Source organism: Stegostoma tigrinum, chromosome 28, assembly GCF_030684315.1.
Source record: "Stegostoma tigrinum isolate sSteTig4 chromosome 28, sSteTig4.hap1, whole genome shotgun sequence".
Lineage (NCBI taxonomy): Eukaryota > Metazoa > Chordata > Chondrichthyes > Orectolobiformes > Stegostomatidae > Stegostoma > Stegostoma tigrinum.
In genome coordinates this window covers 21,851,627-21,879,277 of record NC_081381.1, presented here as the reverse complement: position 1 = coordinate 21,879,277, position 27,651 = coordinate 21,851,627, and the positions used below count along the sequence as shown (strand labels likewise).

The following is a 27,651-nucleotide window of genomic DNA, read 5'->3' as shown; positions in this document are numbered from 1 at the left end:
AAACCTAGGGGCCCCGTCCACTTTCTCAGTTGGTTCTTAAAGATCATTCAATACTATTCCATGTGTTGTGGACACTATTTAATTATTTAAACCATCAGCCTTACGAGAACAGATTATCTGTTCACTGATCTCCATCTTTGCTGTTTTAAGAGCTTGCTGTGTGCAAATTAGACACACCAGTTTGGTTTCCCACAACAGTGATAACACTTCAAAGGCTATGAAACACTTTGAGATGTCTCAAGGTGAATAGAAGTGCTTTGTAAATGCAAGTTCTTAATTAGAAAGTAAGTCGAGGCTAGAGAGTAGGCCTGTGACATTCTGGTTTCCCTAGTTCAGCACTGTACCCTGCTTAGGAAAATACCATGAACAGATACCAAGTGGGTGAGTCCACAGACACAGGTCAGACCTTTCTTTGTACTCTCTCTGTTTCCAGGAGGGCCTCCAAAGCCACCACATCACCTGCAACATGAACCACAAGGAAACATGGCATCAGATGGGTCATCAAGATTATAGTCACCTGAGTGAGCTGGATATCATTCTGACCAGTGCCAACGAGACTGTTTCTGGACATTTTACACCTTCTCCCCCAACCTGCATTGTCAAAGCCACCTTTCAGAAACACTGCTGAAAGCAAAACCATTATACAGTAAAATCTCAAATGAAGAATCAGGAATGGCTGTGAGTCCATGCCATTTTTCCGCCCAGTGATATTTTATTCAGGAATGGACAGCTGATGGATTTTAGGATCCAACTTCCTGTCGGGCTCAAAATTCAAGAAATGAGCAAGAAATTCAAACATAAAGCTTCCTCCCCCGGTCACAAAATGAGGGTCTGAATTCCTGAACAGTAAACAAACTCAAACTCTGTGGGTGCTAAATGTTTTTGATGTCTTAAAGACTTTTTATATAAATATATATATATATAAATATATATATGTACATACATATATTTTATTTTTATAAACCAAATCCCAGGAAGGCAAGATTAATAGAGATAGCAACCCAGAGTTTGGCGAGACAATGTATATTAATCCTGGTTCCAAAGCAGCAAAATAAGTGACCAAAGATGTTAAAGATCAGACCTCCTGTCACATCATGGCTAGCATGGTATGTTGGCCATTGTGTCTTTTGAAACAAAAATGGACATTTGTAATCTGACTTTGGCTACATTGCAGTAAATAAGAAGCATCAATGTTGCAGGACTTCAGAATGAAATACTAAGGATTATGGAGCTCAGTGTAAATGATGTGTGTTAACCATTGTACAAACACTCAGCATGGATGTTGGTAAGCATATTGGAGTGGCATGGTGTTGAGAGAACATGCCTTAGATAGACACTTCCATTACAGTCTGCTTCATCCAGTTCATCAAAGCTTCCACCACCTTGAGCATCAGTCAGTCTGTGTTGTCTCCGTATCACTGGCTAATTTCAGCTGAGGCTCATCTTGGCTTCATTTAACTGGATTCAGAAAGACAGGGACTTAACAATTGATCATTGCCCGGTTCGTCTAGTTGGAGATCATGTTGCTTAGCCAGAACCACAGCAGAATGCATTGAATAAAAGTCTTTTCAAAAGGACAAACTTGCTATGTTTCAAAGTAGTTAAAAATGAAACCTCCTGCCATGTGGCATCTGGCATGGATTTCTGAAAAAAAGCATTTGATAAAGTGCCTCACAAAAGGTTATTACACAAGGTAAAGCCTTTGGATGTCAGGGGTAATATGTGGGTGAGAAGAGGATTGGTGAACATAAAGAAATTGGAAAGATGGGAGGACTGGGGCATTTTCAAATTAGCAGATTATTGCAAGGATCTGTGCTCTGGCCTCAGCTCTCTGCAATTTGAATGACTAGATGAAGGTGCCACAAGATAAAGAGCCAAATGGGACAGAAAGATGCGAGCGTTCAAAGGGGCTAGGATGGCCAATGAAGTAGACTGTGAGGTTGTTCACTGGTGTAGGAAGAACAAAACATCAGCATTTTTTTTAAATAGTGAGAAACTTTTAAATGTTGTCATTCAAGGCAATTTGGTTCATTGGATTGACTCCTAGGCATAAGACTGACTTATGTTGAGGCTGAGTGGAAAGAACCTCTAAATCGCTAGAGGTTAGAAGAACAGGAGAGGAGCTTATTGAGACCAGATTCTGAAGGGGCTTGATCCGGTAGGTTCTGAGTACGTTCTCCATGTTTGGAAGCTTTAGCAGTATTACTGGATATAGTGTCAGGAAAAGACATCAGCTATTTAAGACTGAGATGACGATTTCTTCACCTAGAAGACTGTGAATCTTTGGCATGGTTGCCAACTGAGCAGCCCACTTGGGTGGAGACTGTTTAAGGCTGTGATTGATACATGTTTGGATACTCTAAGGTTATGGGAATTGAGGTCAAAGATTGGCAACAATATTATTGAAGTGGTTATGGGTGGAGTAGAAGGCTGCTGCACGGGTTACTTTATTTATGCTCTTAAAAGGAAGACATAAGGATGTCTTACATCCACATTTCCTGTGCCTTTGAACATATCTCAATCTCTCTACATGCCAACCTCCTCTCCTCTATGATTAAACTAAAGTAACCTCCTGTAACTTTCTGTACCCTCTTCACCAAGGTCCTCAGCATTACACAGGCATCATTTTCCATCCACTAAAGATTTTTAACCTGCTGCCACCAACCTTATCACATCTTGGTTTAAGCCTTTCGGCTCGGCAACAGTCAAGCTCGACTGACTCCATTAAGATGGTTCTTACATACATTCTCCTGCTCCCACCCTAACATTAAAGACACAATAAATGTATTGGACACTAGATCAGTTATCCAACGTAGTGTTGGCCCTCTGACAGGCTTGGCAGTTAACGAAGACCTTGCCTTGTGGGCTCATTACTGTTTTCATTCACGTTTGCAACACTCCATCAACAGGCAACTGGCTATCCCGCGGATTAGTTACCATTTACCTTTCATGAGACATTAAGTGGGCGACAAATGGCAGGGACAATGTGTAAACAATATCTCAGAGACAGAGTGGACAGCCAAGCCTCTGACCCAGCAGGCCAGTGCAAGTAAATATGCTGCCATTTATCTCTCCTGCACAAAAACAGAACAATGAAAATAGAACAGAGTGTGAAATCAGGGATGGTTCAGCACCGGGAAACAATCCTAGCTTGTTGTCTCCATGACAACCTGCTTTCATATCACTTTACTTTCAATATTTAAACCTGTAATATAATGTGTATGGCCATTTCAGTATTTAAAGCATCTTCAAAGCAGTTGACCCATTATGTATTAATCCAGTTAGTTACCATGACAACCACAGTATTAGATCATTTTTAAGCTTTTTGAAGAATTGACTCTTTCTTCTGTTTAACTGCAACCAATAGATTTTTAAAGTCTAAATACTAGTAATTTCAAGATGACTCCCAGTCAGCACAGGTACTTGTACAAACTTCTGCATTAATTACCTCAGACTGCATTGCTATGGTTTACTCCAGAGAGTGCACCATTGTTGTAAACCTCAGATTAAGAGAAGGAGGTAACTTCTGGAGAACAGTTGAAGTTGAGCTTGGTAGGGGAACCAGGGTTCTGAAACATCTATTACTCTCAGGGCAGAATCGGTTTTGAGCCCAAATTCAAACTTGACCCTAAGTTTCGAAGAGACACGGATGAATTTTTGGAGCAAAGAATCTGAATCCTGAAATGTTAGATGTTCCAAATCCTGCCCAATTCCAGGTGGATTGTGGTTTGAACATGGGCCTAAAATGGCCTACCGCAAACTCTGCACCTCCCACCCAACTCCTAACAGGACCATTTACCTTGGTCATTCCATGTGAGTTCTGGCTGGAATGGAGGTACACCTGGCCTCAGGGTCACACCTCTTCCATCTGCTCCAATCACTGTTTCCTGGGATTGTCTGGCAGATTCAGTGCCCAGGGCCATTTAGTGCGAATTGCCACCCCTGACACTGTTCCATTGGATTGACAGAGGTTCCTTCTTAGACTCCTCTCCTTCGACTTCAGCCTGAGAAGCTACTGAACTACCACTGAGCATCTTCAAGGGGGTACTGCCCCTTTAACTGCTGTTAGAAAGATGCTGCAATGTTGGTCTCCCACTGGAGAAAGGAATTTCACTGGCAGCGTGCTCTGTGTAACTAGTAATCCAGGGAAATCAGGCAAGGTGGAGTCAGAGGGCTGAACAGAAATCCTCTCACATGACGACACTACTCCAAATGGTCTGGTTTATTTAAAAGATTATATTTTACCCTCCTTTTAATCAAATTATCACTGAATTTTCATTAACTGTGGAACAAACAATTGAATTTAAGAGTTGGCCCAGTCCTAGAACAGTTATAAGATGGCAGTGTTGCATTCTACATGGCCTGTATTCAAGGAGAACTCCAGCCTCGCTTATGTCTAACAATGGTTATGTGTTGGAGGCTTTTTAAAACAAGAATCAGACTGACTTTGCTCGTCCTTCCTACCGTGCCCCATGATTTAATAATTTAATACCAAGTTGCATCAGAGCTTGGTATTAATGGTCTGAATCCAGGGAAATCGAGTCAACAGGCACTGCAAGAAGTAGCAGGACTCTCATCGAATGAAACTAAACATCTCACATTTAGCAGCAAATCAGTTCTAATAATAAATTAAAGGTGCTATTAAGAATATATGAATAAATTTGTCAGGGCATTTGTGTTTTATTCACATTGATACTGTATACGCTTGGTTTTCTAGCAAAACTGTTATATTCCTGTGTACATGGTTACACCATAATAAAAGAATTCTGAACTCACTGGGGGTTGTTTTTGATATGGAAGTCTAGCTGAATTTTAACTGTTTCACAGCTCTAATTTCTCCTGAGCCCTGATGTATTAATACAATAGCTACTGCATTCATCTACATTTACTTGGGGCTATTTAACCTGCAGATGTGGCAACAGTTTACATTTACATACCATGTTTAACATATTAAAACATTACAATGGTAGTTTACAGGGGCATGAGCATGTAAAACTGGTCCACCAGACCCACAAATGGAGAAAATTAGGCCAAGTGACCCAGCAAGGAGTTCAGAGTTTACGCAGTGTCTCCAAGCGGAAGAAAACTAGAAGTTCGGAATGGATTCCAGAGCGGGGCACAGACACCAGAAGGTGCGGTCACCATTGGTCGAATGATTAGAATCAGATACATGCAAGAGGCTAGAATTGGAGAGGTGAAGGATGTTTGGACTGGAGATTACAGAGGCGGGGCCAGGCCGTGGAAGGAACCGGAAACAAAGATGAGAACTTCTAAATAGAGGCATTACTGAGCCACAAGCTAAAGTAGAACAGTGAGCAAAAGGATGATGGGTGGACAGGATTAGGGTGCTTTGGATGAATTCAAGATAATGGGAGATAGAGTGCACAAGGTCAGCCGAAAGACAATATCTCAAACTTCTAGGCAGGTTAGGTTTCAGTAAAGTTGAGGCCAAAATCCACATGAACCATTAAGAAGACTGATCATTCTGCCCAAAAAGCCCTTAATTTGACTCCTGTCCAGACTGCAATCCCTTCTGAGGCCTTATGTATCAGATTCAAGCCCCACTGCAGCAACGTAAATACAAAATCCCCACTAACAAGCCAGTGCAGAACTGGAGTACTGTACCTTTAGGGTTGCCATTTCACATTTGACATTAAACCAAGGATTTTGTTTGCTTTCTTGGAGGTAAAAGGCCCCATGACATGCTTCAAGGACAGCAAGAGACATGTGATCTTTGTGATATCCCAGTCTGAATTAGATTCTCATTATCAGATTTCTGTTTGTGATGCCTTACTGTGTAGAAATTGGTTGCTGTCCCTCCAACAATGTGACAGTGACCACACACTGAAAACTGGCTTCAAAGTGCTTTGAAGAGAGCTTGTTCTTTTATAGGGGTCTCTCCAGACCATTCATTCCCAACACTGACTCAATTCCACAAAAATCACCAACATAAATTGTAAGAAATATTTATTTGTACATTCATTAAAAACTGACAATCTCAGGAATATATATCATTTAATTAATAAACATTTGGCAAGTTCCAGAGTGATGATCAAATGGCAGAAGGCGAATGATGAGTTGATACTCTTAACAAAGGGGTCAGCAGCAGCAACAAAATCAAAGTGGTTTTTTATACCCTCAATCCTGAGCCCACTTCCAAGTTGTTGCCTTTCACTGGTTAGTTTTGTTAAGATATACTGGGTGACAATTAAAACCCTCCTCAAAATTAAAGAATCTTCCTTTTCTCAAAACCCTTTGCCCCATTACTTGAGCAAGATGTATTTCAGCAGCAATGTAAAGCAGGAGAGAGCAAATCAGCTGTCCAATACGTGCATGCTCTGTTGTGTTTTCCATTGCTGTTGAGGAAAATGAGCTAGCAATGGTACAGGGTGTTACTTAATCACTGCAGACATGTTCAAAGCCAACCAAGTATTGGGCAAAGGGAAAAGACCCTCGCTGATCTCCCTCCTTCCAGAACACTGATCATTGTTTTAGCTGATCATTGATTCTACGTGTCTACAACTGCATCCCCCCCACCTCCAACCCCCAAACATTTTAGCTTTGGGTGGGTACTGAACCTGGCAGTTCCCTACCAGTTTGGCTCATTGTTGCCAGGGAATTGGGCAACTGTGGGTGGTTTTCCTGCCCGTCCCTGACCACCAGAACCTCAGAATCTTTGGCAGATAAACAACTGAGTCCAGAAAAAGTCCATGTTTGTAACATGCAAGAGGACGGCTGGCACTCACCAGGTCACGCCACCCAGGGGACTGTGAGCAGTGCATCACAAGGTCAGTTCATGGGGGCGCGGGCGGGGGGGGGGGGGGGTGGTGGAAGAGAGAAGGATCCTCAGGGATGAACATTTCTGGCACTTTAGTACAAAAAATACCAAAATAAAGCTTACTCAAATTAAAGACAACCAGGGCTGTTGAGGTGGGAGAGCCAGAAGCTTGAATATAGCAAATTAGCGTTGGCAACCCATCAGCTTAACAGCATAGTCCTGTTTATCCAGTCATTGACACAGGGGTTCTGCCTGGTCTACCTGCTCCACTCTCGCTGCTCACCCTCCTTGGAACAGTGTGTGTGCAGTGTTGAAGTGCTCACGAGCATCAGTCTGGTCTGGTTGATATGGCTTCAGAAGTTTAAAAGTCTCACTACCCCTTCCAAAGCCAGATAGACAGAATGCAAGCAGTCTGAAAAGGGAACTACAGCCAACTGTACACAAATTATTCGCAAGGTTGAGAAGAGAGAGAGAAGTTTGACTGAGAATCTTTGTGACAGAGCCCATATGATCAGTCAACATCTTCTTCATGAACTGAGCTGACGGTAATGAACTTTTACAGAGCTGCTCCTAGTCATACACACAACCTCCCTCTCACCACAGAAAGTGCAAGTAAGGGTCAGCTTCGTATTAGTTTTTACCTTTCAGGTGTTTAAGATGGAACGAGCACTGATCAATGGCTTTGCCTGCTGAAACAGACCTCGCACCATGTTTCTGATTGACAACAATCTACAGCAAAGCAAAAAAAATTCTTAAAACCTTCGCATGTTGGCTATTGAAACAGGATCTGCTTTCGTAAGGCTGGAATTTCCCTCCTGGATTGAGGAACTGAACTCATGGGAAAAATCAGGAACGGTAGGTTTTAACTACAGTTACCCTCTCTCACTCCGGCCCCACCCTCTCCCCCTCATACTGTCCATGGTCATAGGGGTCCTGCGTTGTTATAAAAACTAAATTGTTTCTAAATAAAAAAAAGTGCCTTGCCGCACACACAGGGTGTAATCAAAGAAGCTGGCGACTGGGATACCAATCATTTGTGATCACAATCAAACCCCTTTTGAAAAATGTATTCCTTAACCACCCTGACTAACATATTCAATCCACTGATCATTTTGATGGGTCATTCAGCCCCAGGTGATACAATTACACAATCTGATGGCAATGACTAACGGGAATCATTGGTTACTAAGTTTGGTTTAATGTCCTTGGCAGGTATGTTAAAATCCAGGTTCCGTTATATCAGGGCAAATGGAACTTCGACTCTGATGCAGGAACTAGACGTCAGTTTCAATCCGCAATCTCTCCATTCGTTGGACATTTCGTTGCACTGCACTGCGATTGGTTATCATCTTGGCGCAGGACTCAGGAAACCAGCCCATCTCCCAATCACGTATCCTCTCTCCCTGGTACCAGCCTATCAGGAGGAAGGGGGAGATTCCGTCAAAGTTTTAGAGAGAGAAAGGAGGCAATGGGATCTAGCAAACCCCTAGAAGGTGGACAAGGGGAGGGGCATTCAGTGTGGCCAAATGGTACAAGAAATTGACACTTTAGGAACAGGATATTTTCTTCGAGTAACAGCCGTTCATGGAAATCAGTGAGGGTAATGGAAAATTCAAGACACTCCAACTTAGCAAACTCAACAATACACAGGCTATTTGACTGAAGTGGGCATCACTGAAACTGTGCAATCTGACTCTCGCCCAACAGTTGCACTCAGCCTCCAGACCCATCCTTAATCCTGGAGTGATTAGAGCCAATTGCATGACTCCAAAGGTCCACAGTGCAGAGTTGGAGCCACCAGAGGGTGAATGGCGAGGGTGGGAAGGGTCGTGGTGCACATCACAGTCTCAAATGTTGCGATAACACTGAATACAGAAGGTCAGAGCCTTGACCAAAGACACGAGCGGGCAGCAGGCTACCACTCAGTGGAGCTGCCCCCTACTCTCTTCACCCCTCGCAACAAAGCTCATCACTTTACAGCCAGGAGAGAATGCTTGAGAAAAGCATTTGTTAGAAAATATGTCAGTCATGTAGAATGACCCCATAAGTCCTGGTCAGAATGGGGCTGGCTGACATGGTAATTACCCAATCACACTGAGGGACCACGCTGCCAGCAGTGACTGGGATGGATCTTAAACACAATTCATATGTAATTGTCCTTCCCTCACTGTGTTTAGCTGGAAATATAATCAAGATTTAAAACTAGAGCACCTCACCAGAGTTTCACAAACAGGTTCACAGACTCAGGTCAATTAAAAGTTCCAGGCCACCCATCCCGCTTACTGAGTGACATGCAATGTCAATAATGACTCGGGTTATTAAACCACACTTTTAGTCCATTGGCTGGCTTCACAGGGAATCAGACTGCAACACCGCACCCTCCACCCCACCCAAAAAAAATCAGAAAAGGCTGAACGCAAGGAACAGCAGGGTTTCTCTCAGGGAAGAAGAAACCACAGGGTGTGAAATAGTTAACCAGGTGCAGTAGCATTTACAATGGAATGGTGTAAACATTTAAAAAATGGAAAGGTGACAGAAAAGAAGCTAATTTAGACAGCACTTTCAAAGACATGGCCCAGCAGCGATGAGATGAATGGTTTTCGCCTGCGCTGTTTGATTCTGATCATATTCTCCTCCTCTCAGCTGAAAGCTCCAGGAGGGAGAATGCATCAGCAGCCATCACCATCGAGTTAACCAGAAGGAAAGGAGACAGCATGGTTGAACCAACCCTCTGCAGATTGTAGACCCTCCTCCATCCTGGGAGGCTGATGCCTGATTGTAACAGCAACAGTCTCACTGCCTGCACGCACTGGGACCCAAACTTTCAGAAATCTAGCTCAAGGCTTGCATCACAGGCTTCCTGCCTCAGACCTACCATCAACCTTCTGGAGAACGATGATCACATCGGCCTGCTGAAGTGTCAGCTCATCTGGCTGCTTGGCCAGGAAGGCTTTGATAATCTCCACCTGTGGGAGGCCTAGGAGAAAGAAGGGAAAGCTGGTCATTCCCTACAGCAGCAATTTGTATCCCAACAGTACCTCACATGCCTTGGTAGTAAAGTGCTAAAGCACCTTATAGGTGTGACCATCGAGCCAGACATTGACACTGGCCCCTGGTAAACTAAACAAACCGGAGAAAGTTGGGAGGGACAGAAGAATTTAAACACGGAATGCCACAACTCAAAGAGCTTATGAGTTGTAGGCCCAGTTCCCAATGATGGAAGAAAGAGTCAGGATCGCTCTAGATCCCAGAATTAGAGGAGAGGAGAGCTCCAGGAGGAGGAGGGCCGAACTGAACAAGTAAAGGGGGTGGGTGGGGAAGAATGGGGGTGTGGGCAGAGATCTCCGAGGAGGAGGGGTGGGGGCTTGCAGAGCTTCCTGAGGAGGGGTGGGTGGGTGGCTGTGGGGAGGGGAGGGTGTGCAGTGTTCCTGGAGGTGGGTGAGGCGATTGGTGGGGTGGCGCAGAGCTCCTGGGAGGTGGGATGCACAGGAATAGAGGAGCTTGCAGAAGCAGATAGCTGTGAAGCTATAAAAGAATCAGAGGTTGAAATTTTCAGAAGAGGTGTTGGTGGAGCAGGAGCCAATGTAAAAATCAAAAGAACTGCGAATGCCGTAAATCAGGAACAAAAACAGAAGTTTCTGGAAAAGCTCAGCAGGTGAAGAGAAATCAGAGTTAATGTTTTGGGTCCTGTGACCATTCCTGAGATCAGTTCTGAGGGGGGGGTCACCGGACCCAAAATGTTAACTCGGATTTTTGCTTCACAGATGCCGCCAGACCAGTTGTGCTTCTCCAGCAACTTCTGTTTTTGTTCAGGAGCCAATATAAGTTTAGCATGAGCCTGTAAGGCAGTGTACGGCTGAAGCTTCACTCTCAAATCTGCAGTATAGGGTCGCTCACACATTTAAAGTGCTTTTTTCTTTTTTAAAGAGACTGGGTTTGTGGGCATTCCAATCCCTTGGTGCTGCCCCTCCACCGACTGAGGGACTGTGATTATCTCAGCTATTGTTATACCCCTTCCATCCTGTTCTAGTTCAGCAAATATATTGGGAACCAGCCTTCCTCCTGCTGCAGCCCAACTGGCAGCTGAGGTTTCTGGGACCCTACAGAATAATCCTGACTGATCAATTTCCCAGCTGAAATTTTCCTCCCCATGTCCCACCCTGAAACTGAAACCGCACAATGTTCAGAAGCCCTGGAGTCCAGCATTCACATGCGGTTCAGCCAATGACTGGTAGTGGGGACGGATGTGTCTTTGATCATTTCAAGTCAAGTTGCTTCCCTTGACCATGTGCTGATGCTGCAAAGCCCCTTTCCAGGGCACATTCGAGGCCAGGGACAAACAAGGACTGCTCTGTCAGATAGAGGGCATAGAATCATAAGATCCCTAAGGCGTGGAAGCAGGCCATTCGGTCCGTCCAATTCACACTGACTCTTAGAACAGCTTCCCACTCACCTATCCCCAAAACCCTGCATTTCCAATGGCTAATTCACCTGGCTTACACATCCCTGGACACAGCAGGGCAATTTAGCATGGCCCGTCCGCCTATCCTGCTCATCTTGGACTTTGGAAAGAAACTGCAGCAAATAGAAGAAACCCATGCAGACACGGGGAGAATGTGGAAACTCCACACAGACAGCTGTTCGAGGCTGGAATTAAACCTGGGTCCCTGGCACTGAGGCAGCAGCGCTAACCACAGTGCCACCCAGATATGAACTGATGTCCCACTGCCTGGTCAGGGTAATCTAAGTTCAGAGTTGAAACAGGGACAGAGAGCGCTTCTCATGTCACAGCTAGCATTTATCCCTGAATTAACAGCAACAATGTGACCATAAACACAGGCCATTCGGCCCATCCAGCCTGTTCTGCCATTCAATGAAATCATAGTCACTTTGATAATCCTCAACTCTTGCTTTCCTGTGACCCTCAATTACCTTACTGATTAAACATCTGTCTGTCTCAGCCTAGAATATACTCAATGACCTAGCCTCGATAGCCCTCTGAACTCAAGAATTCCATGGATTCACAGTTTTCAGAGAAAAGAAACTTCCTCTTCATCTGTCCCAAATGTGCACCCCTTATTCTGAGATTATGCTCTCAAGACTCTCCCACAAGGTCAAACAACCTTGCTGCATCTACACTGTCTAAAAATTGAGAAATGTTAACTCTGATTTCTCTCCACAGTTGCTGCCAGACCTGCTGAACTTCTCCAGCAATTTCTGTTTCTGTTTCTGTTTCTGATCTCCAGGATCCACAGTTTTATTTACTGGCTAAGAAATGGGTCTGGTTGGGATGTCCTGAGGGTCGGTGTGGATTTCCTGGGCCGAAGGGCCTGTTTCCACACTACAGGAAGTTGATGAGATTTATGAGAATCTCGTTTGTTTCAATAAGTTCTGCCCAAGAGTTTGTTTCCTGTTGAAGGGGAACTTCCTGTGTGCAGAATCATCTCTGTTTTGTTAACATGACTCCTCATATGAAGGAGAAATGTGACAAAGCTGTTAAGTCTTCGGTACCTCAATGACCAAAGTTAAGGTCACTGGTAGCAGCTTGCTGTGAGCTCAGCAGTAATTACTCAAATCTTTCCCCTCTAGTTCTGGGGACATCACCATAACAAACATTTGCAGCTTGTGAATGGAACTGAAGGTAACGTGAAGGGCAGGAATCAGATTCCGAGGACCGTGAACGGTCTGGCAGTGCCATTTAGCTGCGTTTTCGGTTTCTGTGGTACAGACGCGGTGCCGAGCGTACCTTCTTTGTTGATGAGGTCATCATGGTTCCCCTGGATGGAGTGGATCCAACGAGCTCGGTCACTCCTGTGAAAGAAACGGCAGCGTTACACACTGACCTCGAGGGAGCCAGGGAGAGTACAACACGCTTTCCCCTGCACCCTACCGCTCCCCCCCACCCCTCCGCCACCGACCGTGCTTCCTTCCACTCATGGCCAACCTTGTGGTTCAGCCACCCACTTCTTCTGCTTGCTCAAGGAGCATGGCACCTCATCAGTTATCAGCTGATGGCCCAACTGAAGACCTTGCACTTCTGTGCACAACCAGCAGATGGCAGTGTCTGACCACCCTCTCTCAAACCTCCCACAAGCAGAATGTCCAATCACTTTCCAGTTATTATGGAGGACACATACTAATTGGCCTGAAAAAGGAAATGATCATATCCAAGTTTAACTACAGTGAAAGGGCCATTAGTTTCACAAACATTTGCCTCACCTCCAGCACTGGGGACACAAGAGAAACGATGAACAAGGTTTCAGAATGTTTCTAAACTGAGGATTGAAGAGAGGGCGGGTGGACAATGGGTTATGCCATTCTTCTGAGCATGACTCCACAATCCCTTTGAGCTGGCATCTCTGCCGGGAACGCCGAATATATTCAGTTTAGTGACATTGAATTCTTTCATGGTCCGCAAACCCGCTTCTGGCCATTTTCCATTTGCGAGTTGCGAAAATCAAAGGTGAGGAAGATGTGGTGAAAAGGGCAGCCAGTTAACGGCCTGATCAGTGGAAGTTGAAGGTTCAAATCTCATCAGTGCAAGCTGCAAGTTTGATTTTCATTTTAAATAAAGGGGAGTGCGGGCTGGCTCCAGGTTCAATAACTGGGTTCACATACCAGGGCAAAATAATCGGCTTCAAAAAAAAGAAAAAACAGCATCTGGTTTTTCACAGAGTTCAATGAATCTACCTGAAGCTTTCAGTCAGTCATAATACGTGGTTGATTCAATGGTCTTAGGGTAGGGCACATCCCAAAAACAAATAAATTGATTGGTGATATATTAGTAGACCAGACAGAATCTTAGGATAGAAGTCGAACAACATTTGGTGTCAGTTGCTGGGCAATACGGACAGAGCATGGAAAAATAGCTAACTGCTAAGCGGCTTTACTGCACTGGTTTGAAGGAAGGGTCACCTGAAAAACGTTAACTCTGATTTTTTTTCTTCACAGATGCTGCCAGACCAGCTGAACTTTTGCAAGATCTTCTGTTTTTGCTCTTGATTTACAGCATTCTTTTGGGTTTTTTTCCCATAGCATTGGCTCTTCTAGCAAGAAGCGATGCCCTTGGGATAATGGGGTGGCAACTTAACTGAAATATGAGAGATAATGGGAACTGCAGATGCTGGAGAATCCAAGATAATAAAACGTGAGGCTGGATGAACACAGCAGGCCAAGCAGCATCTCAGGAGCACAAAAGCTGACGTTTCGGGCCTAGACCCTTCATCAGAGAGGGATGGGGTGAGGGTTCTGGAATAAATAGGGAGAGAGGGGGAGGCGGACCGAAGATGGAGAGAAAAGAAGATAGGTGGAGAGGAGAGTATAGGTGGGGAGGTAGGGAGGGGATAGGTCAGTCCAGGGAAGACGGACAGGTCAAGGAGGTGGGATGAGGTTAGTAGGTAGATGGGGGTGCGGCTTGGGGTGGGAGGAAGGGATGGGTGAGAGGAAGAACAGATTAGGGAGGCAGAGACAGGTTGGACTGGTTTGGGGATGCAGTGGGTGGGGGGGAAGAGCTGGGCTGGTTGTGTGGTGCAGTGGGGGGAGGGGACGAACTGGGCTGGTTTAGGGATGCGGTGGGGGAAGGGGAGATTTTGAAACTGGTGAAGTCCACATTGATACCATTGGGCTGCAGGGTTCCCAAGCGGAATATGAGTTGCTGTTCCTGCAACCTTCGGGTGGCATCATTGTGGCACTGCAGGAGGCCCATGATGGACATGTCATCTAAAGAATGGGAGGGGGAGTGGAAATGGTTTGCGACTGGGAGGTGCAGTTGTTTGTTGCGAACTGAGCGGAGGTGTTCTGCAAAGCGGTCCCCAAGCCTCCGCTTGGTTTCCCCAATGTAGAGGAAGCCACACCGGGTACAGTGGATGCAGTATACCACATTGGCAGATGTGCAGGTGAACCTCTGCTTAATGTGGAATGTCATCTTGGGGCCTGGGATAGGGGTGAGGGAGGAGGTGTGGGGGCAAGTGTAGCATTTCCTGCGGTTGCAGGGGAAGGTGCCGGGTGTGGTGGGGTTAGACGGCAGTGTGGAGCGAACAAGGGAGTCACGGAGAGAGTGGTCTTTCCGGAAAGCAGACAGTGGTGGGGATGGAAAAATGTCTTGGGTGGTGGGGTCAGATTGTAGATGGCGGAAGTGTCGGAGGATGATGCGTTGTATCCGGAGGTTGGTGGGGTGGTGTGTGAGAACGAGGGGGCTCCTCTTTGGGCGGTTGTGGCGGGGGCGGGGTGTGAGGGATGTGTTGTGGGAAATACGGGAGACGCGGTCAAGGGCGATCTCGATCACTGTGGGGGGAAAGTTGCAGTCCTTGAAGAACTTGGACATCTGGGATGTGCGGGAGTGGAATGTCTTATCGTGGGAGCAGATGCGGCGGAGGCGGAGGAATTGGGAATAGGGGATGGAATTTTTGCAGGAGGGTGGGTGGGAGGAGGTGTATTCTAGGTAGCTGTGGGAGTCGGTGGACTTGAAATGGACATCAGTTACAAGCTGGTTGCCTGAGATGGAGACTGAGAGGTCCAGGAAGGTGAGGGATGTGCTGGAGATGGCCCAGGTGAACTGAAGGTTGGGGTGGAAGGTGTTGGTGAAGTGGATGAACTGTTCGAGCTCCTCTGGGGAGCAAGAGGCGGCGCCGATACAGTCATCAATGTACCGGAGGAAGAGGTGGGGTTTGGGGCCTGTGTAGGTGCGGAAGAGGGACTGTTCCACGTAACCTACAAAGAGGCAGGCATAGCTGGGGCACATGCGGGTGCCCCTGGCCACCCCCTTAGTCTGTAGGAAGTGGGAGGAATCGAAAGAGAAGTTGTTGAGGGTGAGGACGAGTTCGGCTAGGCGGATGAGGGTGTCGGTGGAGGGGGACTGGTCGGGCCTGCGGGACGGGACGAAGCGGAGGGCCTTGAGGCCATCTGCATGCGGAATGCAGGTGTATAGGGACTGGATGTCCATAGTGAAGATGAGGTGTTGGGGGCCAGGGAATTGGAAGTCCTGGAGGAGGTGGTGGGCGTGGGTGGTGTCTCGGACGTAGGTGGGGAGTTCCTGGACCAAAGGGGAGAAAATGGAGTCCAGATAGGTGGAGATGAGTTCGGTGGGGCAGGAGCAGGCTGAGACGATGGGTTGACCAGGGCAGGCAGGTTTGTGGATTTTGGGAAGGAGATAGAAACGGGCCGTGCGGGGTTGGGGAACAATGACCACTCTCTCCGTGACTCCCTTGTTCGCTCCACACTGCCCTCCAACCCCACCACACCCGGCACCTTCCCCTGCAACCGCAGGAAATGCTACACTTGCCCCCACACCTCCTCCCTCACCCCTATCCCAGGCCCCAAGATGACATTCCACATTAAGCAGAGGTTCACCTGCACATCTGCCAATGTGGTATACTGCATCCACTGTACCCGGTGTGGCTTCCTCTACATTGGGGAAACCAAGCGGAGGCTTGGGGACCGCTTTGCAGAACACCTCCGCTCGGTTTGCAATAAACAACTGCACCTCCCAGTCGCAAACCATTTCCACTCCCCTCCCATTCTCTAGATGACATGTCCATCATGGGCCTCCTGCACTGCCACAATGATGCCACCCGAAGGTTGCAGGAACAGCAACTCATATTCCGCCTGGGAACCCTGCAGCCTAATGGTATCAATGTGGACTTCACCAGTTTCAAAATCTCCCCTTCCCCTACTGCATCCCTAAACCAGCCCAGTTCGTCCCCTCCCCCCACTGCACCACACAACCAGCCCAGCTCTTCCCCTCTACCCACTGCATCCCAAAACCAGTCCAACCTGTCTCTGCCTCCCCAACCTGTTCTTCCTCTCACCCATCCCTTCCTCCCACCCCAAGCCGCACCCCCATCTACCTACTAACCTCATCCCACCTCCTTGACCTGTCCGTCTTCCCTGGACTGACCTATCCCCTCCCTACCTCCCCACCTATACTCTCCTCTCCACCTATCTTCTTTACTCTCCATCTTCGGTCCACCTCCCCATCTCTCCCTATTTATTTCAGAACCCTCTCCCCATCCCTCTCTCTGATGAAGGGTCTAGGCCCGAAACGTCAGCTTTTATGCTCCTGAGATGCTGCTGGGCCTGCTGTGTTCATCCAGCCTCACATTTCATTAACTGAAATATTCCCTGCTTCTGCTCTCTGCAGTGATAACATTAGGTTGGATCTGGGATCAGTGGATTGGAGGGATCAGCCTCACTTCAACAACCGCACTAGATTCTACTCTGGTTAGGAGGTGAAGCTAAAGAATGATTTCTGTTTCCCCTCCCCTCTCTGTATGGGGAGGCACTGGATCTCAGTTGGTGTGTCTGGGTCCCCAACACAGACCGTGGGCCTTCCTACATGGCCTGAGTATTTTGCACTGAACTCCCCAATAAAGTCAACAAAGAGGGCCTGAGGATTCGTGCTGACCTCAGCTGTGGTGCTCAACACATCGCTGCTTCAGCTCAGAGCTGGAGTAAGGGCATTTGTTCAGTAGGATGTCCCATGGAGGGGCTATCTCCGCAACAGGGATGGCCAAGAGGAGAAGACATGGGAGGCAAAGAGTAGGGCGGGAGGGAGGAACAGAAGAGGAGAATGGAGGGGCAGATGGTGGGAAACAGCAGGAAGGACACTTTAAGGGATCTCCAGTCCGCCAGCGGAAGTACAAATACCAAAACGCAGGCAGTTGATCGATGGCACTTACTCTGAGTCCGTGGCTAACACAATTTGCTCCATTTCACCAGCACTGTTCTTCTTCATGATTATTTTGAAAAGGCAAGTGTTGGAGTTGCTGCGAGGGAGGGTTCCACCACTTACGGCCTTGCCTGGGGGAGAGTGGGGAGACTCATTGCTCTCCAGTGCTTCTACCTCCACTTGGTCCAACATGGCATAGTCCTGTACCATGTAGCTCTCCTCACTGCCGAGACAGGACAACAAGCTTCAGTCTCTGGTCACATCAATGAGAGAGACTCAACACCTGACCTTTGACCTCAAAAATTTCGCAATGCTTAAAGATGGAACAAGGGGTGACAACATGTGGAATTCTCCGATGGGGAAGGCAATATATCACATGAATCCCTCCCTCCCCAGTCCATAAAGTTACATGACCTCCACCTTCCTTGTGTTTGTAGAAAGGGTAAGGGAAGAGACAGTCACTGCACATAGGGTTAAATGGGGTCTAGCATTTTGTTATCGATGGTCCCCAAAATGTGCTTTACCCCACCATCATCTGGGCCAATGTGCCAACTGACAGCGTATGGAGGCATTCAAATGTCCAAATTAGCAGCAGGAGTAGGCCATTCAGCCCATCAAATCCTCAATGCTGATCATAACCTCAAATGCACATTTCTACCTACCCTAGATAACCCTTGAATCCCTTGCTTAGCAAGAACTAGCCTTAGAGCATGGGGAGAAAGCAGGAACTGGGGGCTGAGTTGGATGATCAGCCCTGGTTGTATGGCTCAGAAGGCTTAATCTTGCTCCTATTTTCAATGTTTTTACTTCTACCCTAAAAATATTCAAGGACTGTGCTTCCACTGTATTTTCAAGGAGAGAGTCACGACCCTCAGGACAGGTAAAAGAAATTGTCTAATTTCTGTTTTAAGTGGTTGCTCCCTGATTATTAATTAGTGATCCAGGCTTCATGTTTAACTGGCAGATCTAAATGATCAGGCATCGCAAGTGGGTCCCTTTGACTGGTAGGCAACAGGAATCGCTGGATCTCCACCCAGTGACAATAGGGGTCAGTGACTGAGTCAGGACATTGTGTTTGGTTGTGAGCCCTTACAGCAACTCCCGAACCATGCTCCTTCGCTCAGTCTTGGCCCATGACCCAACACTCATCCTCAGTCTCTGCACAAACACCACATTTCCAAAGAGGAGAGATACCTTCGTTTCCGGGTAACAATCAACACATCATTGAAGAGGAAGAGGAAACAACTTTGCTTCCCAAACACTTTGCGCAAGATCCCAGATTCTTCCACAAAGACGGTCAGCTCCCCGCTTTTCTGTAGCCACCTTGAAGTGGAGATGAGAGGGAAGGCCTAGAACACACAGGGGACATTCAGAAAGGCTGTGCATGGGAGTTGGGGAGGATGTTGAGGGAAGGAAAGGAGGGGTGAGGAAATGCGGGCAGAGGGACGAAAGGGAGGGAGGAAGCTAGAGAGAGAAAAGGAGATAATGGTAAAGGGAGCAACAACAGACACATGTGCACAAGAACAATAATCATGACGAGGAACAAGACTGAATAAACATCCATCCGAGAATGGAACCGAGAGGGGTTTAAAACAAAACATACTTCCGTCAGCGACTGACAAGTTAGCAATGACTGACTGAGTGTGGGAGGGGAAACATGCCACAAAATGTAGGCACTGTCTGTTTGGAATAAAATACCTTAATCTTCCCAAAGTCCAGTTGCGTCTGGATGGTACACATCTGTTCCGTTCGCTCCATCCTGCGCGCTCCCTCATTGCACAATTTAACCAACTGGAACCAACAGAAAAACAGCTCGGTCACGAGAAATGATGTTCCCATCATTATGTAAAGCATCAGGGTGGGGGGGGGTTGGTGAACAGGAGAACCCAGAGGAACACCCAAAACTGACCCGACAACTTCTCAAACAGTACAGAGCTGAAACTGAAAATACACCACTAGGGCAGGGTTAAGATCTGGATCGGCCCAGCAGAAACCTGGTTACAGGAAAAACAGAGAATGCTGGAGAAACTCAGCAAGTCTGGCACCATCTGTGGAGAGACATAGGGAGTTAGTTAACTTTTCAAATCCAGTCAGCCTTCGTCAGAACTGACTCGAAATATTAACTCTGTTTTTCTCTCAAAAGGTGCTACCAGACCCGTCGAGTTTCTTCAGTATTCTCTAGATTTCTGGCAACTGCACAGTATTTCTGAGTTGCAAGCCTCCCCAGCATTCCCGTCCTGTAAGCCAGGAGACTGAGGTCAAAATTGAAGGGCTGTCTGGTGGATATGACCTGGTGAAGTCAGGAAGTAAATGTGACAGGGAACTCATTTCAAGATGATTGGTTTTAAAAGGAAACACTGAAGAAAATGTGCATTTGCAGTTCAACTCAAAGTGAGACTAGATTACGGGTGACCATTTTGACGTCGAAGCCTACAGCCACCACACATCCCCAAACTGTATTTCCTTCGCTGTCCAAGAGGGTCCCTGTCTGGGTTCTCAGTTCTCAGGCTTCAGACTGCAAGGAAGCAAAAGGGCTGTGTTTTGGATTGTTCTCCTCTGGGTTGGCCCTGCTGGAAGCCTAAGGCGGGAGGCCTAACTTCAAACACTCATTGGTTCTGCTATCTTGACAATAACAGAGGCATGAAGGGTTACAGGGAAGGTGGGTGAGAGGAGTGTGGATTTGGTCATGATCCTATTGAACTATTAGTCAGATACATTTAGCGACTCATGGATAGGCACGTGGATGATAGTAAAATGACGGGTATGCAGGTTAGTTTTGATCTTAGAGTAGGGTAATAGGTTGGCACAACACAGTAGGCTGACGGGCCTGTACTGTTCTATGGTTTGTACAGCAGGAAGAGCAGCCGAATGGCCTACTCCCATTTTCCTATGTTCTTAAGGGCGCTTGATATACTGATGCCATCTCAGAGACCGCATTTACAGTCCACCCCTAAGATCCTGGAGAAGGCTGTAAGGAGCTGCTTCTAAAGCCTCTCAGCTAATTGTTGGGTGCAGTCAGTCACGTGCAGTTACTGGAGTGATGTGTGGGCCCAAATCTGGTAAGGAAGGTATGGTTCCATTCCTAAATGGACATGGGTAAAACCCAACTGGTTCTTACTATAAACCGATGGCCGTTGTCATCCTTCCGGACACCAGCTTTTAACTTTCAGGTTTCTTCTTTTTAAAACTAGATTCAAATCCTCAAATTGCCCTGGCGGAATTTGAACTCTCAGTTCTCCGGATTATTCTTCTGGTTTCAGAGCCAGTTGGCAGCAGGATCACCACCAGGGGGCAACACATGCATACCTAAATGTCACCAAGTCAGAGAAACTGAGGCAGCATCCCTCCCAGATTTTGACAACGATCAAGCCCAGTGACAGACCTATCCCAACATTGAGGCACTGCTATTCCCCTTCACCCCACCCCAACTTCCTTCCGCTCCAAAGGAAAACACAAGGCAGAGACTGAGAGATAGCACAGAAAGCACGAGGAAGACCTATCTTTATACAGCACCTTCCACAATATCAGTACTTTTCCAAGGATAACGGAAGGTAAAGTTCACGTAGTCCCAGAGGCTCACTGGGCTGATCTCTTATGAGAGGGAGAGAGAGAGGGAGGGAAGAGAGATGACTAATGGTGGTTTCACCTGACGGTCACCAAACCTCAAGTGAGGGTTGAGGTTGGGAAGGAAGGACCTTCATGGTAACCTGAGCCAGTGGAGGAATTGAACCTACACTGCTGGCATCACTCTACATCCCAAACGAGCCATCCGACCAACTGAGTGAACGTTTCAAAGCACAGTCAGTTGAATACACCATGAAGTGCAGCCATTTTTGTCACAATGGAAATGCAACCAATTTAAGCACAGGGAAGTCCTCAAGGCAAGGAGATAATGTTGTTTGACACCGACATATTTAGACAACTCCCTGCAATTCCTCAGACAGAGTGCTGTGGATCTTTTACTCTTACTTCAGATGGAGGAGCAGATGTTGACACAACTTTCTGTTGAAAGGTGGCACATCTAACCATGTAGCTCTCCTTCAGCGCTGCACTGAAGAGGCACAAAATTGCAAAATGACACAAAACAGAACAGGGGCTGTGTCGGAGATAATGGGAACTGCAGATGCTGGAGAATCCAAGATAACAAAGTGTGAAGCTGGATGAACACAGCAGGCCAAGCAGCATCTCAGGAGCACAAAAGCTGGCGTTTCGATGAATGGGATGTGTCGATTGTCCAGAACGTGAATCTGGTGGAGGAACGTGACTGCGGTGTCAGAACAACTTGTCTGGTTCAGCAAATTTCAGGACCAATACAGGAGAAAAGCAGGTCATGTGGAATGTAGGTGGAGGAGCGATGATCTGTTACCCCTTGTGTTGCCTGTTCTGAGGAACATGAGAATGACCAACTGTACCTTACTGATGGCCTTCAATGCTCTCGTGGCTGCATCATATTCCACTTGAAAACGGTTGGTTTTTTGACAAATAGTCTGAAAGACAAAGGAGACAGAATTGTTGTGAAAAAGACACTAAAGTCACATCATAGAGTGAGTTCTGGGGCCAGGCCACTATGGGTCCTCAAATAGCAAAAACATTGGTCACAGACTGTCTCATCCTCCCCAGGTAGCTTGCTAAGTTCCATGACCTTTGAAGCCAATGTCCTCCTACGGTCTGGTGAAGAGAGAGAGAATGAAGTAAGGGAGAAACAAAGAGTGAGAGAGCGAAAGAGCAAGAGAGACTTAACAGCTTGCATGTTCCTCTCAGGAACGTTCCAAAGTGCCTTACATCCACTGCACCACATTGAAATATGTGAGCCCAAAAATGGGTTGGCACAGTGACTCAGTGATTAGCACGGCTGCCTCAAATTGGCAGGGAGCTGGGTTTGATTCCAGCTTTGGGCGACTATGCAAACTCCACACAGACATTCTCCCAGTGCCTGCTCCACTGCATCCTTACTAAATTACAGAGTAAGAGTTCAGCAGAAATTCTACCAGATGTACCCTACATCACTGAGCTGAGTCAGGTTCCTTTTGCCCTTATTAGTAGAGGCATTGAACGGGATATGAGGAGCTGTGTAAAATATTAGTTGGAGTACAGTGTCCTGTGTGCTGTAGAAGGATATGATTACTCTAGAGATGGTACACAGGAGATTCACCAGTATGTTTCCTGGGCTGGAACAATTCAGTTCTGAAGAGATTCTTGCTTGGCCGGGGTTGTTTTCCTCAGAGTAGAAAAGGTAGAGGTGGTCCAGACTAAGGTCTTCAAATTTATGAAGGGCATGGATAGCATAAGTAGGAAGAAGCTTTTCACCTTAATAAAGGAGTCAATGGCCAGAGGATCAAAAGGGTTAAAGGTCAAGGGAAGGTTTTGCAGAAAAAAAATGTTTCCCCTCAGGGAATGGGAGATATCTGGAGTACGTGACCTAAAAGAGCAGTAGGGTGGGCACTCTCACAGCATTCAAGATGTATTTAGATGAACACTGAAATGATATAGCACTTCAGACTATGGGGCCAAATGCTAGGAAATGGAACCAGAATAAACGGGTGCCTGACAACCAGCATGGAATGGATGGGCCAATGTGTCTCTTCCCATGCTGTGAAACTCTGCCTCTATTCCTGAACTTTTAACAATACCAGCTGTTTGGGAGACAGACCTCACCCTCCCTCCCCATCGAGGATTATGCATGGAGATGTCAGCCTTCAGTCACCAGGAAGTCTTGTGGTCAGTAGCAAGCCAGTGAGTGCTACGTACAAATGAGAGAGACAAGAGCAGGCCACTCAGCCCTTCAATTCTGCTGTGCCATTCAACAAGATCATGGTTGATCTGTTTTTAACTTCAACTCAATCCAAATCAGACAGAAACAGGCACACACAGAGACACACTGAGAGAGACAGAGACAGGCACACAGAGAGAAAAGATGACACCTACGTCCATGAGAAGTGGGAGTCGGGTCACCCTCTGCATTGGCAGAATCAGGAAGGAGATGATGGGTAGACCTCCACACTTTGAATTGCTCTGAATCCGCTTCAGGGTTTCCTTGAAAAGTGTGTTGGAATTGCTGTGAGTGAAAAGTACAGCATTAACTGACAGACAACAGTGACCCATCCACAAAACCGAGAGCAGGCCTCACGACCGACTGACACACCATTTCAAATCAGCAGTGTTGAAGAATCACGAGGGCTGCCCCAAATTGCTGTACTTACAGTAACCTCTCGAGCGTTCGTTGCTGGTAGATTTCATTTGAGCAGTAGACGACGTAAGCACCAAAACAGTTCGTTGCGTGGTGGTCCACAATGTCACTGATGTCTCGAATGACTGGGTTTTGCTGGAGCCTCATGTCAAGGTCTTCAAAAAATCTAAAGAAAGTTACAGAGTCAGAGTCAATCTGTTAGAGAACAGGAGAATACAACTTGTTGGATTTGTCCGATCCTCAACTGGAGATCAACTTCCCAATCTGCAAACCTCCCTCTCTCGCCAACAGCAACAAACCAGTCACTGAGCTCTGGGTGGGACAGTAATGAAACGCTGTGAGCCAGCTAAACTGACCCCTCAGCAATCCCACCAATAAGCCACATTACAATGCTCTGCACCCAGAACCTGCACTAACATAGCAACTTCAGCGAAAGAAATCATCACAAGGTACTGCACAGGAGTCTGAGCGTACAAAACACAGAGAGGTTAAAGCTGGTTTAAAGAACCAAGCTTGAGGCAGCATCTCTAAAAGGGGTACACAGAGCAGTGGAACGGTTTAGAGAAATGGACTCAAGACCTGGGCAGCTGAAGGCTCAGATCTAAAGGTGGGATATGTAGAAGAAATCGAGGAACGCAGAGATCTGAGAGAGGTGTTGGAGATTACAGAGATAGGGAAAGGTCTTGTCACGGAGCGGGGGATTTGAACATCACGACACATGCAAATTGGAGGTGATTTTGGGACCACAGCTAATGTCGGTCAACAGACATCATCGGATTACTGAGAGCAATGCCACAGAGGGATCTACCAGCATACAATAAACTCAACTCAAGAGATAAATACAAACTAATTCACTGGTTTGGCTCAAATTCAGGGACCCTGCCAGTAACAGAATAAGCAAGGGATCCATGTATATAAATGGAGGAGGTACACACACACACACACACACTCACTCTCTCTCTCTCTCTCTCTGAGTCTCTCCAGAGAAGCACTCACTCACACCGGTCTACACTTCATTCAGTTGGTCAGAAATTGCTGATGCTGGAAGTGTCCCAGTCAGATCATAACCACCCACTGACTTTCTGACACACACGTTAATCAAATGTAAACCCAGGAACCATCACAGCAACCTCATCATTGCTCACCCTCCTTCTACATTTGTAGATGGGAGTAACACAATCTATTTGGAGCCAAATTTACCATCAGGTCATTGCCCCTTTAATTAGAAATCTGTCAAATTTACCGTCAGCTCACTGGCCCTTTCATTTCAAACTTACCAATTTGCCAACAGGCCCCTTTAACCAGAGGCCTTTGTTAAAGGCCATGGTGTTCAGTTTTGGGGGTGGGAAGTGTTCATCAACTGGGGAAGTACGGTGGCTCAGCGGTTAATGCTATTGCCTCACAGCGCCAGGGACCCGAGTTCGATTCCAGCCTCGGGTGACTGTCTGTGTGGAGTTTGCACATTCTCCCCGTGTCTGCGTGCGTTTCCTCCGGGTGCTCCCATTTCCTTCCACAGTCCAAAGGTGTGCAGGTTAGGGTGGATTGGCCATGGGAAATTGCCCCATTGTGTCCAGGGATGTGCAGTCCAGGTGGGTTAGCCTTGGGGAATGCAGGGTTACAGGGACAGAGTGGGGTTTGGGTCTGGGTGCAATGCACTTTTGGGGGTGGGGGGGTGTTCACTGTAGACTTGATGGGCCAAATGGCCTGCTTCCACACTGTAGGGATTCTATTCAGATTAAAGGGATGTGTTTAATGTGATTCTAATTTAACTAATAAGCATGAAGGGACTACAGTTCCTAACATTCAACCAAAGCACTGGGAATCTCTGCTCGCTATCTTCTCTGCTCCACCCGTTTTCAGCATGTCTCAGTGACTGAACAGAAGTTTTCAGAAAGTGACCTTTGCCACCCCCAACAAAGAAATTGGATTCTGTTCTCTGCCCTTGTGGACTCTATAGTTAATATTTACCCCACCAGCACCAATTTGATGCTATAGACTTGCCCCTGCACCCAACACCTGTAGATATAAACTGGTCTTTGGAATTAGTAAGAGACACCAAAACCTTATGTGCCGACCGACTTCAATACAAAGCCCCACACACTAGCTCCGGCTCCGAGCCAGACCACGGTAGCTATAAGCCTTACCTCAGGGAATTGAGCATGATGTTCTTGCTGACACTTTCGTGGGATCCAGGTGAAAGGGCTCCAGTGTGGGGAGGGGTGCACTAAGGGATTGGGGGGGGGGGGGGCATACTGCCCGAGGTGCCATCTGTTTGAGCCAGGAAAATTCTGACTTTTGATGACCAAGATCACTTAACTTGCACCTTTGTCTGTGATACTACAGCCCCAGCTGCTGCTCAAATGCATATCCATACCTGTGGTACTTTGAGCCTCTACCAGGTGCTCCACAAACTGGAGTCCAGCCACATTTCTGATACCCCGTACCCTAATTTATGACATGGCCTCTCACCCAGCAACCCTCTGCTCACATTCTGGCAATGCCACACTTTTCAATTCTCAATTTCGGGTTCAAATCTCTCCTGACTCTCCATAACATTTGCCAGCCCAATAGCTCTGCATCTTGCTACATTTCCTTCATCCTAATCAACAATTGGCAGCTGAGCCTTCATCTACCCATGAGCTAAGTTTTGGGCTTCCCCTCCCCAAACCTCACGGCCTTTCCACTTCTCTCCCTTCTCCATTAAGATGCCGCTCAAAACTTAGATCTTTGACCAAGTTTTTGGGTGTCTACTACCTCGGGCTATGGTTTACGGTCTAATCAGGCATGACACTGCTTCTATGAGACACTTCCATGATCAACTTTGTTGAAAGGTGTGTCATATAAACGCAAGTTGTTGCTGTTAGAAAGGGCCACAAATAACGGCCAAGGACAGAACGGTGTCTGGCAATTGGGCCCCTCCTGCTGTAGTTCGTTGCTGGAGGAATAGAATTTAAACTAAAACGTCAGTTAGAGCACAGCTGTAGGACACTCCCACAACCTCAAAACATCGCAAAGTGTTTTACAACCTCTGCTGTACTTCATCTTTTGGAAGAGTAGTAAGGTCAGTCTTGAGAGCAGAAATGAGCAAGCTTTATTAAACATAACAATATGCAAAGGGATGCGAAGCAAGGCAACCTCCTGGAACCCACACACTCAGGCTCCAAGTCTACATGAACCAAAATCATTATGAAAGTGCACGTGTTCAGTATCTATTCTATGACTAAAGGTACAGTTAATCCTTTACTCTACATGTTGCTCCTGTTGTAAAGTAGGATCCAACTATCAGCTGGAAAAGCAAGAAGCCTGTTCCGGGTCTATAAACCTTTGACAATATTCCATAGGGGTGGAGTTAGTGAAACTGTTTCCAATTGTGGGAGAATCCAGAGCACGGTGGCTTAAGGAGAATGTAATCACCAACGGATCAACCGTAATTTGTTTTAGGAGGAAATTCTTGACACAGACAGTGACAATATACAAGTTATTGCCACATGGCGTAGCCCAAGCAGACAGCATTGGCGCACAGTTGATGGAAAAAGGGAAAAAGGACGCGGCGGCGGGGGGGGGGGTGGCCTCGGGTCGGAGTGGATGGATGCGGAGTTGGGGTGGGGGGTGGGGTGGGGGCTCGAGTTGAAAGAGGCTTCATACAGTATTTGAAGGAGGACGTTCTGGCTATGGAGGGAGTTTAGGAAAAGGTGTATCAGACTGATTCCCGGGATGGCAGGACTGAAGTACAAAGAGAGGTAGGATCAGTTAGGACTGTAGTCAATAAGTTTATAAGAATGAGGTGGTCCTCATAGACAGCTATAAATCCTATCAAGACTAGGCCAGGTAAATAACGTTTCCAAAGGCCAGGAGGTCCAGAACCAGAGGTCACAGTCTCAGGACACAGAGTGGGCCGTTTAGGATTAGAATGAGGAGCAATTTCTTCACCCAGAGAATGGGGAACCTAGATTCTCTGCCATAGAAAGCATTTGAGGACAAAATATTGAATACTCAAGAAGGAAATGGAATTAATGTTTA

General features: G+C 46.8%; 2 protein-coding genes across 5 annotated transcripts in view; one reads left to right on the top strand and one right to left on the bottom strand.

Annotated features, from left to right (window-relative positions):
* LOC125466575 (multiple epidermal growth factor-like domains protein 6) overlaps nt 1–4,775 on the top strand; it is a 433,777-nt gene extending 429,002 nt beyond the window's left edge. For all 4 annotated transcript variants that reach the window (XM_048561224.2, XM_059638102.1, XM_048561225.2 and 1 more), the window contains one exon: nt 434–4,775. In XM_048561224.2, coding sequence (XP_048417181.1) covers nt 434–513 — 80 coding nt within the window. In that variant the 3' untranslated portion in view covers nt 514–4,775. The remainder of the gene's footprint in view (nt 1–433) is intronic.
* A 1,207-nt stretch (nt 4,776–5,982) lies between these two features.
* arhgef16 (Rho guanine nucleotide exchange factor (GEF) 16) overlaps nt 5,983–27,651 on the bottom strand; it is a 37,972-nt gene continuing 16,303 nt past the window's right edge. Inside the window, exons 7-15 of the mRNA XM_048561780.2 lie at nt 23,645–23,797; nt 23,370–23,499; nt 21,857–21,931; nt 19,143–19,235; nt 18,639–18,793; nt 17,455–17,667; nt 12,525–12,589; nt 9,654–9,755; nt 5,983–8,192 (exon numbers count right to left, since the gene is read on the bottom strand). Coding sequence (XP_048417737.2) covers nt 8,053–8,192; nt 9,654–9,755; nt 12,525–12,589; nt 17,455–17,667; nt 18,639–18,793; nt 19,143–19,235; nt 21,857–21,931; nt 23,370–23,499; nt 23,645–23,797 — 1,126 coding nt within the window. The 3' untranslated portion in view covers nt 5,983–8,052. The remainder of the gene's footprint in view (nt 8,193–9,653; nt 9,756–12,524; nt 12,590–17,454; nt 17,668–18,638; nt 18,794–19,142; nt 19,236–21,856; nt 21,932–23,369; nt 23,500–23,644; nt 23,798–27,651) is intronic.